This window comes from Apostichopus japonicus, chromosome 14 (assembly GCF_037975245.1).
Source record: "Apostichopus japonicus isolate 1M-3 chromosome 14, ASM3797524v1, whole genome shotgun sequence".
In the NCBI taxonomy this organism is placed as follows: Eukaryota; Metazoa; Echinodermata; class Holothuroidea; order Aspidochirotida; family Stichopodidae; genus Apostichopus; species Apostichopus japonicus.
In genome coordinates, this window is record NC_092574.1 from 18,093,130 (window position 1) to 18,109,149 (window position 16,020).

Genomic DNA, 16,020 nt, shown 5'->3' on the forward strand with positions numbered 1-16,020 from the left:
TTTATTGTAAATCAAATTAACTATATTGAAAGCGATTAATTCACGGGCAGAAATGTCCACAGATTCAGCCGGAGCATACATCACGGTTTCAGTCTGTGAATGGAGTTATGTGACGTGTTGGGATATTTTGACGTATAAACACGAACTGGGCGGCGAAAATGAAACTTACTCATTCAGTATTTTCCCTTTTCACTGAAAGTTAAAGTCCATGACACTCGCCTACAGGATTGAACTAAAAATAATTTGGAATTATTTTGCATCAATATATAACTGAAGATTTGTAATTGGATTAATTTTTCCTTGTGGAATTTGGACCGCTTAATTCCTCTCTGTAACTTTTCACAACTACAAACGTTCTGCCAATTAGCCACGCAGCAGTTTTTCGATAAAGTTCTATGATATAGGAATGGGGTCAGTAAATGCTTTGGTTTTTCCGCAGTCGTTTTCATACTCGGATTGAAACATATATTAAGTGACTTACTTAATGCAGGTGAGCGATTTTCAAGTTGTGGAGTAGATTGGTAAAACCGATGTACTGAAGTTACTTTATCTATCAGGTTATTACGTAATATTGAGATCACTTACATTTGGGTGATGCTAGAAATATGTACCGTCAGAAAGGTCTTGAAAAAGCTTTCTTCAAACGTGCGAAGACTGCAATATCTACTTCAGAAGCGAACAAGCGCAAAATCAGGCCCCAGTCAGGCCCAAGCTCTGCCGATCATGCAAGGAGATTAGGCTATCTTCGAGGCCTAGTCACATCTCGTCAATCAAGTTTGCGAAATTTAAGTCGAGATGGTTCCAGCGGATCAGGATTACATCAGTCTAGGGAGGCAGTAAAGGTAGCTTGGGAAGATGGTGGCGCTGTTCGAACTAGAGGGATATCGTTATCAGTAAGTCTCGAAGACATTATAGCGAGGAAGACAAAACGAAAAGAAATGGTTAGTGCCGTAATGGAATTTTTTTTAAGTTTAAACCCAAAAAATCCAGAACTTGGATCATTTCTTGCAGTACTCGTATTTGGGTGTTAATGTATAGTATACATGTATGTTTATTCTTTATGTAAGTTCTTGTACTCGAATGCCCGCAAAATATAGGAACGATCGAATGAAAGTAGGCTACTCGAGCCCTTTGGTATTTCATGATATTGCTGTCCGGTAGAACGATACAACTCTACTAGTATACTGTAATGCTCGCGTATTACTCTATTACTGTATGAAGGCGTATAGGGCCCGCAGTGCGCGGCGAAGATGGAAGAATTCTGTGGTGATGTATGTTGTTTACGTATATACGTAAAGTAAATAGAATTATCGCATCAATGGTATATAGCGCATATTTAAGTTTTTTTCGTATTGAACAAATCAAAATGACTAGACGAGTATTCGTATTCGGCTGAAATAGTTTAGAGGTACTCGATACTCAGTTATCGAAATGACGTATGTGCGAAACACCGGTTTATTATAGTACTCTGATCTAAAACAAAGCTGTACTTGGAGAGTGGTTATAAATGGTATTCATCGTATGTGGTACTTGTATAGGATTATCAGTTAAAACAATGGTGACTTTAAATCAGTATTTAGACAAACTTATCTATCATAGAAGCACACTAAAGAACACTGAAATGTTACGCTCATGCAAAATAGACCGGAGCAATTGTATACCAGGAAAGTCAACAGTATTGGCCTATAGGCCTGGAGAAACCAAATCTGTAATTCTTTTTAGGGTGCGTCCAAGTTTGAAATTTCTTTAATTTATTATTAAGCCTATTTGGTCTATTTCTTACACGTGTTTATCATATGGATGTATAATCATGTTGATCTGGCAGATGGACAACATGCAGCGGTTTTACAGCGTAAGTAAACAACTTTCCATCGCACAAATCAAGGAAAGGAATACTTTCCACAATTTCTCCTCATGTCTACCATACAGCTATTTTAGGCTACCATACTAGGATAAAGATTCCATCTGAAAACCAAAAAGACGAGCAATAAATATGTTTGCAAAACAATTTCATTTCATATTATAATACATTTTATGAGAGTATATATACTGTTTGGAAGTTTCGTAGAATTCTTTTCAACAAACAAACTGGCCTTGACCTGAGAAATGAACCCACTATAAATAATCCTTGAGTAATGTCATGACAGCAAGCAGCTTACTTTATACATGCGATGAAAACAATAAACACGTAGGCGGGTATGTTAATTAATTTAAGACCATACAATCGGGATTTGTTGTTTTGAAGGATGTAAGTATACTTCTGGGGATACAAGAGGAAGAAGAATTAATATTTATTGTATAAACGGCAGAAGTACTATATATTATATTCTACTTTGCGTCAATTTACCTGAGAGGTTTAGATTGTCCCTTGTGGCGACCAACGGGCCCTGGCGTGATGGTGGGAATTTTTGCACTATGAGGTAACTACGTATTTCGTGGTTAATTGAAACGAATTATTCATTCATCTATTCATTTTAATTTATTTATTGTTTATTTTTTTTGTTCACAAACACACACACACGCATATATATAAATATATATTTAAGTTAAACAGTTTCTTTATTGATTTGAATGAATAGTACATCTCTTCAAGCCGTTATTTTTGCATCCCCTATGCACCCCCTCCATACATTTGAGAAAATAATTATTAGAATAAATCTGCAAATTAGATTTCCAAGAGTTTAACATTTATGTCAGGATATCATCAGATGTACAATACCATTTCCACAGCTTTGTACCGTTTTACACGTAAACATAGTCATTGCCAAAGTTAGGGTCAAAACGGTCATTTCAGATTTTTAGCGTTTTGAACACGAATCTTGAAATTAGTATCTTATACTTTCCACATAATGTTACTCATCCACCGTTTTTATATCAATTGTGCATCACAGTCATCTTCAGATGTTTTTATTTTTACTAGTTGGTCGTGTGTCAAGTGTAATATCATGTCTAAAAATTTTACTGTTTGACTGTGTGTGTAAATGTACATGTCATTTCTAAGCTTCCGTACTAATAGTGCACTTTGGTAAGACTAATATATTCAACCATGAGTCTTGTAATTGCGAATTAGCATTGTATGCAATATTACTCCGCTTTATATCTAATTTCGCGGCGAAATCGTCCCAGCAGGCATTTTAATATATAACATTTCATATTCCGGTATTATTTTCCATTTCAATCAGTATTTTTTTATTGCTTCGAGAAAATAAACTTAAGATTTACAGAAACTTTTTGCTTTGACGCGGCGGAAGAAAGGTGACAAAAAAAAGGGAGGGGGGGGGGGGGAAGAGTACTATACGGAAAGAAAAATCACCACAGGGTATACCTGCCTTGTAGAAAGAACACAGAACGATGTTATCAACATGATTAGGGAAAACATCTATTGGGGGGGGGGCAGAAAAATAAGCTATAAGCACACACCCCAATCCCCGATGAAACCTTTCCATTTTCAGTGCGCCACTCACTCACTAATATGAAAACATATTCAGCAACAAAACAAGAAGAAGATATTTTCGGAGTATAAAAGTAATCAACGGACTAGGAATAATTAAATGACCAGAAGGAAGCTATCAATGACGATAACTTTCACTGCTAGATTTTCTTTTTAAAAGTCACCACTTTTTCTTCGTTTGGTAAACCAGTACGTCATATTGACATTTTTATGTATCTTGATACTATATAAGAAAAAATAAAAAAATAAATAAATTCTTACCGAAGTGAGCATTGATATGTACGGTGGAAGATAAAAAAATAACCGCCAACTCTTTTGGGCAAGAAATTTGATCACAGAAACATTAAACATACTGAGTATAGTGAACAAGATTCATCGGACAAGGAAACTCGAGAGATTAAAATACGTTGTCATATAACCGAGATGAATATCTTGGAAATTCTAAAAAGGGAAGAGGCGGTCATCTTTATTGTTTTAAGCTTATGTAGACGTGACGAAAGAAGCCTCACCCAATAATAATAATAATAATATATGAACAGTTGTTTAATATTATAGCATAATATGTAAGGGATCTTGCATACTGTAGTCGCACATTGGTAAACTACGGTTGGTCACTTTGAGCCCAACGCTATCCCCATAAAAAAATACAGGAAGTAACTCCAACATGGTCACGGCGACATGTAAGGGTAATATGTAAATATGTAACTGAAGGAATTCTTATTGCAACGATATACAATTAATAGGTAATTATATTATATTATATTATATAATACAATAGTTAATAATAGTTAGTAAAAAATTAAACGGAAACTTTGGTGACTGGTGACCTCCAAATACAGATTATATTTATAACAATTCTCTAACGAGACTTAAGTTCTTTTTTTTGGGGGGGGGGGGGTGTGGAGGGGATGCCTTTTTTCTTTTTCTTTTTTGTTCTCTTCAACTCTTTAAAAGAGAGAGTTATTTGACATCGTGATTTGTGGGACTAATAAGAAGTACAACCGTTGTTAAGCTATTCACTTTAATCTCTGCCTAAATGGCTAACGGTATTGACCCCAGTTATGCTACAAAGTCAACTGAGGTTCATCCATGCATGCTCAGATGTTGTTAGTTGACTAGTTTAATACTTCTAAATTGGATGGGAATAATTTCGAGCACCTGGTCCTATATAAGAAAGTAAACTAGTGAAGCTTCTATCATTTCTGAGCGTGCTAAATATCTTGGGACCAATACTGATGAGTAGGGGTGAATAGTTTGATAGTCCTTGTAGGGAGTTGTTATGGAACCATAACAACTCCCCGGTTATAGAGTATTCCTTTGTCATGATTCGCATATTCACGATCAAACTGGGGATGAACAATATCATGTCCAAGTCCAACAATCGGAAGAACTGGTTGTGTGTTTGCTGATGAATTTCGGAAAACAAACTTCTGAAGCAGATTCAATGTTTCTTATTCTAAATGCGCTCTGACCAGGTGGGTTTAATGGAGAAAAGCCGTCGCAATCGATAGAAAGAAATTTATTTCCTGTTGCCCTTCTGGCGCGAACGATTTACCGTAGAATCACTGCGACCGTATGGCAAGCCATTTTATTTTTTATTCAGTATTTAATGATATCAACAAATATTTAATGATATCAATAATTATTTAATGATATCATGAATTATTTCATGATATCTGAAATTGTTTTAATGATATGTACGTCATATTTGATGATATCATTAATTGGTGCAAGGAAATTATTGATATCATTATTTTATTTGATGATATCATAATTAAACTTTCTGATATCAAGAATTGAATTTGTGATATCTTAAAATAGATGAACTATTATAGATATCAATAATTCAATTCAAGATATCATAAATTCAATTTCAGATATCTGTATTTAAATTAATGATATCAAAAAGTATGACGTACATATCACGAATTCGGCCATATTTAATGATATCATAAATTCAAATTAATGATATCATCAAATATGGCGTACATATCACGAATTCGGCCATATTTAATGATATCATTAATTCGAATTTTTGATATCATAAATTCCAATTAATGATATCATCAAATATGACGTACATATCACGAATTCGGCCATTTTTAATGATATCATTAATTCGAATTTTTGATATCATAAATTCCAATTAATGATATCATCAAATATGACGTACATATCACGAATTCGGCCATATTTAATGATATCATTAATTCTAATTAGTGATATGTACATATCATTAATTCGAATTAGTGATATCAGTAAATGTGACGTCATATTTCATGATATCACTAATTCGAATTAATGATATGTACATATCACTAATTCGAATTAGTGATATCAGTAAATATGACGTCATATTTGTTGATATCATTAAATCGAATAAGTGATATGTACATATCACTAATTCGAATTAGTGATATGTACATATCACAAATACATTTAAAGATATCTTTAAATCATTTCTTGATATCACTAATTCATTTAATGATATCATTAAATGAATTATTGATATCAAGAAATGAACCGAATTAATGATATCATTAATTGATTTAATGATATCAACATTTCGAATTCTTGATATCAACAATTGATTTCATGATATCATCAAATAATTAAAGATATCATTAAATATTGAATAAAAAGTAAAACGGCTTGCCATACGACCGACCATAATCATGTTCATTACACAAAATGTAACCTATATACTCGTATCGTCCACTTCTTTGGGCCAATTTCACTGCACTGAGGAAACGCCTGAAAAAAAGACCTGTTTATTCCTTGCACTGGAAGGAAATGAGACAATTTCGCAAGCTATATACATCGGTAAGATCGAAAGAAAGATGCTATTCAAGAGAATGGACGTAACACAGGCTAGTGGCTAGTGAAAGTAAGTACAGGCCCAACGGACGTAAACAAAACAGAGAGTTTTGATTGGCGCATGATTTGTTGGGCGGGTCTTGCAAATTTTGATTCAAGTTTGAAGAATCCACGGACTCGTTAAAAAATCTGGCGAATTTTATCCGGCTCAAAATGTGTAATGACAGATAACTCAATAAAAATAATGATTATTAATATGAAAATTGCATAGAACAGTGTTATTTTTAAGGCAGTAAGTTGGAAAGGGGTCGAGAGGAAAATGAAGGGGGGGGGGCTCAACCATAGATTCATATTCCTGTCTGAACAATGGTAAAGTTACATCTGAATCGTGCCTGCTATATCAATCAGATTCCCATAATACAGGCTAGCGGCAGTGTTTATGACGATAGGATCTTTTGTGTCGAATTGCGATCTTTCCTGCAAACGCCTGCCTCAGTCAAACAGCAGGTAAGAAATGTGAAGAAGTTATAATGGGAGCAAGCTGTTTCCACACTAAGCGATTCGTAATAGACTTACTATGACAAAACGTTCCCAAATAATGAAATTTAATTTGAACCTTGGATTACTGGGCGAGAAAAAAGACGAATAAAGAAAAGGGGGCAATATTAATTAAAACTTAAAACAAAACTATTTCTGAGGCTATGGTTTTACTGAACGTTGAAGATCAACTCAGTTTGATAGGCGTGAGCCCTCAATTGTATGACATCTAGCCCACTTCTGGCCCGAAGGCTGGACTCTAAACGTTATCTCCTGGATGCTTTTGTGGACTAAGGGAGGATATGGAACTGGGATCCTAGGCCCGTATAACAATTTCACCTTGGCGATGCCATTGCGACAATGCAGTGCCTCAAGCATCCGATCTGCGCGGTTCACACATTATTTATAAATAATTCATATTGCCTAATGATCAGCACATGTCGAATTTGTAAGCGATGGCCCGGTTTCAACTAATTATGACACTTGATTTCAAAGAATCAGTTGTCGTATATTGACTATATGTATAAACAAATTCATGTGACCACGAGACAAAAGTTCTGTGTGTTTACATTCCATTCTCGTTAATTTTATTAATGGAAACAAGATTCTTGTTTTCGGAAGAATATATATATATATGTATATAAATATAAAACTTAAATCAGTTTTTGGACTAAAAAGAAATTTTCTATTTTTAAAGTGTTTGGGTTCCTAAGAATTAAAAGGCAATATATTTGTTCTTACTTGAGAAAACGACTGAAATTCGAATAAAACATGAAATTCATCTCCTAAGTTTTCCTGTTTACAAAGGGTAGTCTGATTCTATCATGGAAAACACAAAATTCTTATAACTAACACTGACACGGTTGGTATTTTAGCCTACAAAAATTAAGCCTTGTTACACAACGGAAGATTAAACTAGATATATTTCAAAATTTGAGACTCTTTTTAAAGATACCGAAAACTTCACATTGGTCATTACCATCTTGCGTATAAACGGCATTCCTATCTTTTCGCAAAGTTAACAATTTATATATTTTTTTTTAAGCATAGATATCATTGTCATGTAGAACCTATAATACTCTTAAATATTTATACATCATATACGATCAATTATTATTGTAACCATTCACATTTCTATCCCAAAAAGTAATCATTCTATTCTCAACTGAATTTTACTATTTTCTGTCTACCCAACTCGCCGTAAACCATACAGTTTAATGTACTTTATTTTGTATTTTAATTTGAATGTCTGCTTGCATAACTCCAGTTGTCAAAATTCAGTGTGTTTACTGTCAGAACCCGTACACTTGAGTTACATGTCAAGATGCTATCCGATACACGTATGTGTGCGAAACTTCATTTTTACTGAGGATTTTGTCATTTCAAAATAATTGTGCAAAAAGGATACTTTTTTTTACCCTGTCGTGAGAATAGTGCATCTCGTCCGGTCGGCTATAGTTATTGATATGTTGTCAATATGGTACAAAGTCTACACTTTTCATGTTTTGTCATGCACTTTTTTAACGCCATGAGTAAGTCGTGAATGTGCATGTGATGACACTATACAACTCTGTAGAACATTAAAAATGTATAAAGTGAAGAAAATAAATATTTCTATCGTTATAAATGTAACAAATGCTGTACAAATGCTGTAACCTCAACATGTCAGATGTCGAACCACAATTAATCGTTCCAATGGCTATAAACACACTAAATTCTCACTATCCAAGCCCCCCCCCCCACCCCCATATAATGCAGAGATGGCCGAGTTCTCAACTGACATATCCGAGTAAGTTAAACATAATAAACCCCAACCACTTCTGACTGCTTGTTCGGAGTAAATTCCACATTTAATCAAAGACTTTTCCAAAGTATTAAATCATTTTCGATCCTCATTACTTTCACACCATCTGTACTTTGATTTATGTTCTTTCACATAAAAGTAAAACAATACAAGGATGATGACTCAGAATATGTGAAAACAAGAAGCACTGCATTAAGTGGTATGGAGTGTACCCCCTCCCGCCTCCCCTCCCCTCCCCATTTCGACATTGGATAACCTTAACTGTAATTGTCAGTATATGGTACCTAAACAGAGAGCTTGTTATCGAGTAACGCATTACAGCGAAGTCAGCTTTCAACTCCCTGCAGAGCGCAGTGTCCAAGCAGGACCTCTCCCGTGCAAGTTCAAACCAAATTCAAAATGGAGATTTTCGATTCCCTTGCAAGTAAACCCTTTTAAAGTTTCTATTTATTGTTGTTGATAAGTTTATGTTCCTTCATAATCCCACTGTTGAAAGCCTCTCAATAGTCTGCCATTGTAAACGTTTCTGCAACAACGTCCAGAATAGCCATATCGATTAGGACATCAGAAGGAACAAAATGGAGCCCCTTGATGAAAAGCAGAAGGTTATGATAATCTGAAAAGATAGTTTTAGTATATAACTGGTTGGTTGACGTCATAGATCATTCAATTGTTGTCTCCCCTGCACTGACACAGAGGGAAGTCATTTCCAAGAAAAGATCATCTCTAATGATGTTCTTTTTACAATGTCCGTTAATACCTCGTTATATCTGATTCAGTCCTGGTAACAATCGATACATTTGAGAGACAAATGAGAGAGAGAGAGGTGGAGACAGAGAGAAAGAGGAAGAAGTGGAGAGAGAGATAAACCGTTTTGTGGACACCAATTGTCTTTTATACTCTATCCGATATCGTGCCCTCGGAGGCATTAAGATCTAATCTTTTAAATAAAACTCTCTTCATTTTTGTTTCTGAAAAAGATTTGTATTCTTCTCATGGGAAATTAATAATGCTCTAATTAAGAGTAATAAAAGGAGATCTGTGATATTAATATGTCTCTTAGACGTCGCTGTAGATTCCGTGTAAGAAAAACTCGGAGGAGGGACGAAGTTTTGATGTCATCAGCTGACGATTTCATTCGTCGTTGTCATCTTACCACTGATGAGAATCCTGATGACGTAGTTCGTCGTCGATCGTGCTTGCCAGCTATATTTATTCAAACAGGAGCAAGAACATTTATCAAAGTTCAAAGAGATGTAAGTAAAACTGAACGAACTAATTGATTAACTTCAACGACTAACGTTTATGCACAGCTATATGAATATTCATGCACTTCCCAACGAGATTTAAGAAACGAAATGTCACCGCATATTCCTTACGAATGTTCGACTTAATTGAGTGAGTATGTACTGGGGAGGAACAAAGAAATTTGAGAGCAAAAGTTAAGAAAGGAAAAAGAAAATAAGAATTTCATAAGATGTACAGATATAATTAACTATTAAATATACCCTCATCTCGCGATAAGAAATTCAGTTTCACTGATTCTTAAATATGCAAAGTAAGCTGTATGTGTATTTAATGAAAAGGCCTTTGGTAAAAACTTACCTTATCTTGCAACCAATGTGCTTGCTCTTAGCCAAAAGGCCGAGAAGCGATCATGTGTAGTATCTGTTCCCTTTCGAGGGGAATGGTGATGCACACCTGACGATGATCACACAGTCACAGTCCCGATGCAAGGGGACTGAGGTTGAGAGCGGATCAGTCGTTCGGTAGTTTGGTTTTCGTGCCCAGGTTCTTTCCTGGGCGACTTTTCCTTAAAAAAGCATGTGCTTGCTGATATCATGCTGTGAACCCTAATTTGCTTCAGATACAATACATATATTCGCACTTATGGCAAGCCATTTTACTTTTTATTAAAAAGTAAAACGGCTTGCCATACGCACTAACCTATAAAAGACAAAGAAACGTATTTCGTGAAAATGTATACTTGCGCGTGACCGGGAATTCAGCACACAACAAAATGCTACATATTTATGTTTCGGCTTGAAAATAAAGCAATATGGACATAAGGAGACCCTTTGCGAAGGGGAAAGTGCGGGCTAAGCAGGGGGGGGGGGGGTGGGTGTTGTTTAGCTGTACCGAAACCTACAAAATGTCAGTATTTAATCTTTAATTGTGTCAATACTCACAAACTTATACCATTACTACTAAACTTGACAATGCTTTCCTCCTAAAGAAAATCAAATTAAAACAAAACTATTAGCAAACTGCTTATCCACTAGAGAGCTCGTGTAAGAGAATATGTAAAAGTAAGTTGGCCTGACGTTTCGATCCTAGCAGGATCGAAACGAAGAAGCCTCTGAAGAGGATCGAAACGTCAGGCCAAGTTACTTTTACACATTCTCCTAAAGAAAAGTACTGTTATGTTAAGACTAACAATTTTGTAATTGAACAACCTCCAAGAACTCAATCCTATTATCGAAACTGGACAGAGCTCATGATGCGGGTTGTTTATCGATTGTATATAGGTTAATCATTGATGCCTTTGTGAAGCCCCTTATTTCGTACATAGAGGTACAAGAGTTTAACGACTTTATTCGCCAAATGACACGCACACGGTGTAACGAAATCTTTCCTTGTGGATGTAAAAGCGCATTTTTGTTGTTGTTGCAATCACGTGACGTAACACAGAGGATATGTATGTATATATATATATATATATATATATATTTATATATATATATATATATATATATATATATATATATATATATATATATATATATGTTTATATAGATATATATAGATATGCTTTGACCGATGGCCACGGGACACTTGAATCATTTATAATCCTCTCTGATAGTCTTTGTCCATAACACTGTAGGGTGGGGTGTAGGCATAATGACAGTAATCCGTTTACCATAGCATATTATCGATTTGCATGTATGTACAGCTTGGTTTTCCAATATTCATCACTGCAGCTGTGCTACCATTGTTATTAAGAAAAACCCAAGTACATGGTTTAAGAAAACAACCTTCCTTGTTGTAATGTGATACCCGGAGAGCTGGACCAACCCATCTTGACTTTATAGGATGCTCGATTTGTAAATAATTTTGCTCTAGTTGATGATGACGTCATTCATTAATTCAGGACTAATTGTTTGCTATGATGTAAAGTCATACAATGGTACTAAGTGCAAAAAACTATAATACTGTAGTTCATTTCAAAAGAGAAAAGGATGGTAAATTCTGTATAGCGAAATAAATTTACCCTTGAAAGTTGAAATACATTTTTTTTAAATCTACCTGTTGCGTTCCACACTTTCTTTTACCAAATGACAGTCCCAAGCACGACGTGTCTAGGCGTCGTACCACAAAAAAAGGTGAATTGCTTCACTCAATTCCGTCACTTTCCAACGGCATCGGAGCATAAATAAACGTTTACAACTGGAATATGCTAGCTGATGGCTTGGACTATCTTGGCACTTCCAGACAGAATTAGTCTTAGACAAGGGGCGTTGATCCTAGAGGCAAAGGTCAGTGACCCGCCCCTCCTCCCCACCTTACGGTCAAAACTAGGGACCAAATGACGGTGTTACCAACTCCCTCCCCTCAAATATTGCATTCTTGTGCATGGATAAATACAAAAATGGATATCATTTGAATTAAGTCTGTTGCAAGTGTTCTTAATCAGTACATGTTAAATGAACACTACAAATCGTACATACCTGCATGGGCAAATTCTTTTATAAACACCTCTGTTCAAAATTCAATACATCGTGCCAAAATGTACCCCTGTGCCAAATGACATAATTGGCAAGAAATATATAGTTAACGAATAAATAATACTTGATCGTATTCGCGATATGAATAATTGCTATTTTTTTCAGGGGGTGGGGTAGGTGGGGGAGGGGGAGAGGAAAGGTGGTGTTGCTTCTTATAGAAAATTGTTGTGCTTCTTATCAAGTATATTTGCATTCATGGAGCTTGGCTTATATCGGTAAGTTTGCCCTTTCCGATCTAAGTCTTCAGTCGACCGGGGGTCATTTGCAATCATACTTTGATTAATACTCGTCAGGATTGGTAGAACCCTCTTTGATTGTAAATGAAAATCCGCCTGTAACATTCGATGATGACATTTCGTTTGTCCATGCCTCATGTTTTCAACAACATGCCACGTATAGCCTAATTGTATGATAAATGTTCATGACACGTGGTATTTTGTACATTTTGAAATGATATTTTATATTATATTTATGGGTAGCTGTCGCTTTCCTACATACGATTCTTGGAAATATGATATAGATTATTATATATTAACAAGATGTAAACTATTTCGAATAAAGTATATAAACAAATGAGGTGATTTTTTTTTATAGATTGTAAATAATGAGGATGTGTATATTTGTAGAACGTGTATAACAAGATAAATAAACAGAAGTTGGAATCCAGTTATATTAACATCTGTTGAAATGTCAGCGTGATAATTTCGTGGAACTAGTTTATTAACAATTATGTCATGGACGAATGCATTCTTTATATCATGATCACGCTCTATTTCAAGATTTTCTCGGTCACGTCCGATCGGTTGAGTCATATGTAAATATGATTACTTTTTTCATTATTGTGAAGATCTTATTGCATATACTCTATTATTATGATTGCATTCAGTCTTGCAATTTACATTCGCTGTGTAGATTGCAAACAGTATTAATTGAATAGTATAGTGTATACAGTGCTAGATTTCATATAGTGTATATTGCATACAGTGCTGGATTGTATAAAGTGTATATTGCATATACCGTAGAGTGCACACAGTGTAGATTGCCAATTGCATACAGTATGCCTACTAGAATACATAAATAGCATATATTTTAGATTGCATACACTGTAAATTGCATAGCCTATAAAGCTCAATGCAGTGCTAGATTGCATACAGTGTGGATTGCATAAAGCTTCATGCAATGCTAGATTGCATTTAGCTTAGATTGCATACAGTGTAGATTGCATACAGCGTGATGCAGTGCTAGATTGCATGTAGTGTAAATATGCATACAATTGCAAAAAACGAAATCGTAAAAACTAAATTGCCTGTTTTGTTGCATGCATGTCGCAAGAAATCTTAACAATCTTGAGAAAGTATGAGGTTACACATTTCCAAAGTAAACATGAGCTTTCAGTCTAAAGCAGGCCCGGGTACACTGGGGGGGGGGGGTAGGGGTCTAAAAGACGGCGCGCGACACTCCCCTTTGTAACCTCACACAAAGCGTCAAAGGTTACGGTAGTTAATACTGGGTACTGGGACGTTGTGAAAACCTCAAAATGCCCCTATTCATGGATTAGAAGTGCTCTTTTGATGCGGGAGAGTACCCATTTGCGTTTTGTAATTTAAAAGTGCCCTTTTGCTTGATACCTGTTATGATAATAACACTTCAAGTCCCTTCCATTCCCCTCCAGTTTGAAAAAATATCAACTTTTGTCTTTTTGATGACAAACAATATAATACTGGAATTCGTGATTTGGGAATAGAGAGAACGATTCACTTTGTTGAGACGTTTTGAGGAAATTGTAAGGTTTGCAACATCAGATTCAATCCCTTTCCAACGCCCCTGTGTGGGCGGTGGTATATACTTAAATGATCATCCTATCCCCCACGGAAATTTGACGTTTAGGTAAATAAGTCCATGTACTACTTATAAATCGTGTTTTGTGGAGTTCAAAACTCGTTTGCTGGTGGCTGGTGGCTGGCTTGCTACAGTTATCAGCTGCCGATAAAAGTTGTGTAATTTTAACTCATGAAAGTCCTAGGTGCTAACTGTGTCACGTTGTTACCATGCAATTGCTTATCTAGATTAAACAATCCAAGACTCCTGCCTTTTATTTGTTAAGTACTTACAAATTTACTCTTTTTTTGTCCTTGCTAAACTACAGTTAACCAGTGTTCTAAGCTTTTGTCTAAACGAAGTTCGTTTACAGTTAAGCCTATTAGTATCCTATACCTATACCTTTAAATCTGATAAATGCGCAAGTCAATGTGTTTCTTAAGTTTGCATATTGAGTCTTAGCTTCTATTTGGTTCAGTTTGGAAGTTAAACATTGTCTCTAAGACACGTCCAATTGTGACAAGCAAGTGCGCAAGTACTTGTTTTGTTCCATTTCAGTATATATGACTTTACCTGGCCGCTGGCTTTTGATTCGGACATTGGCATTGTGGACTAAAATTGTATTTCGCGAAATTAGTACAAAAATAACATTACAAACTGGGCTATAATCTGAGGTTTGGAATGTTTGGCATAGTGGTTTCCGGTGTGTACTCTGTCTATTAACGCGTACATCCATCGTGTGTTTGTTGCCATGGGACTGACGTAATGTTTTATTGGAAACTCAAACTGTAAAATGGCGCAATTAATCGGTTGCTATCTTTTTTCTGGCAGTGCGTCTGTTTAACTATCATTAAGGCTCCAATCGATATCAGGTTATGAACGGTAAGAGCGTTACTTTGTTTTAAATCTGCCACGCGATTTTCAACCAACCTTATATCGCGTGCAAGCGAGTGCGACTATATAAACTCTCTCCTACATCCATATCTAGAGAGAGCTATATGGTAACTCAGAGGGACTGAAATTCGTACTTCTTGCATGTTGCATAATGGTATGCAGCGATGAACAAAATTATTTAAAGTTAAACAAAAATAAGTATTTTCGACGGAGAATTGGAAGTTCGAGATTGAAAACGTGTGTTTTGCTATAAACATCATATAATTCAGTCGATGAGACACAAGTTTGCAATCGCCAAAGAAAAAGAAACAAATATGCAAGTCAAGAATTGGAAGCTGATTGGGGAATTTGTAAAACTATAAAAAATAATTTGAAAAGCAAGGGAGACGCCTTTATCTAACCGGACTGGGCTGCATGCAGGCATTGTGTACGTGGATCCTATAGGAAGGATCAGCCTATACTAATATGTATTCTCGTAAATCAGTGAGTAGTTGGTCTGGGAGCTTATCGAGTTCTTCGTCAAGTTTCGTGAGCAGACATAAAAGAAGATTGAATCGCGGAGCAGCTCGAAAACATGAGGCTTGGATGGATAAGACACCGGGGGAGACCATAAATGTAGGTCGGTTATAGGCTATATGACGTGATATGTGAGGTATATACATTTGTGGTATATTGGTCAAGAGTACATTTTATTAAGATAACATTCAAGAGAGGTTCTGCTTAAAATGACCCCGGAAAGCGAGCACTGGCTAAACTAGCAGCTTCATTATTGCCAGAGATATGCTAGAAAGTCAAAATATGGTCAGTGTTTAACAAAATTCAGGTACGATATACATTTAATTATCTAAAGCTGCACCTTCTTCATATCTAGGAATTATTTGGTGGGCCAACCTCGCCTGGTGAAAAGTACATTA

General features: G+C 35.7%; 1 protein-coding gene across 4 annotated transcripts in view; it reads left to right on the forward strand.

The window, feature by feature from the left end:
* Positions 1-590: 590 nt before the first annotated feature.
* Positions 591-16,020, forward strand: part of LOC139980009 (uncharacterized) — a 55,891-nt gene continuing 40,461 nt past the window's right edge. Inside the window, exon 1 of one of the 4 annotated variants that reach the window (XM_071991350.1) lies at positions 591-941. In XM_071991350.1, the coding sequence (XP_071847451.1) occupies positions 606-941 (336 nt within the window). In that variant the 5' untranslated portion in view covers positions 591-605. Of the gene's footprint in view, positions 942-9,419; positions 9,866-14,734; positions 15,726-16,020 lie in introns of those variants that run through there. The other 3 variants (XM_071991351.1, XM_071991352.1, XM_071991353.1) reach the window with 3 other exon arrangements.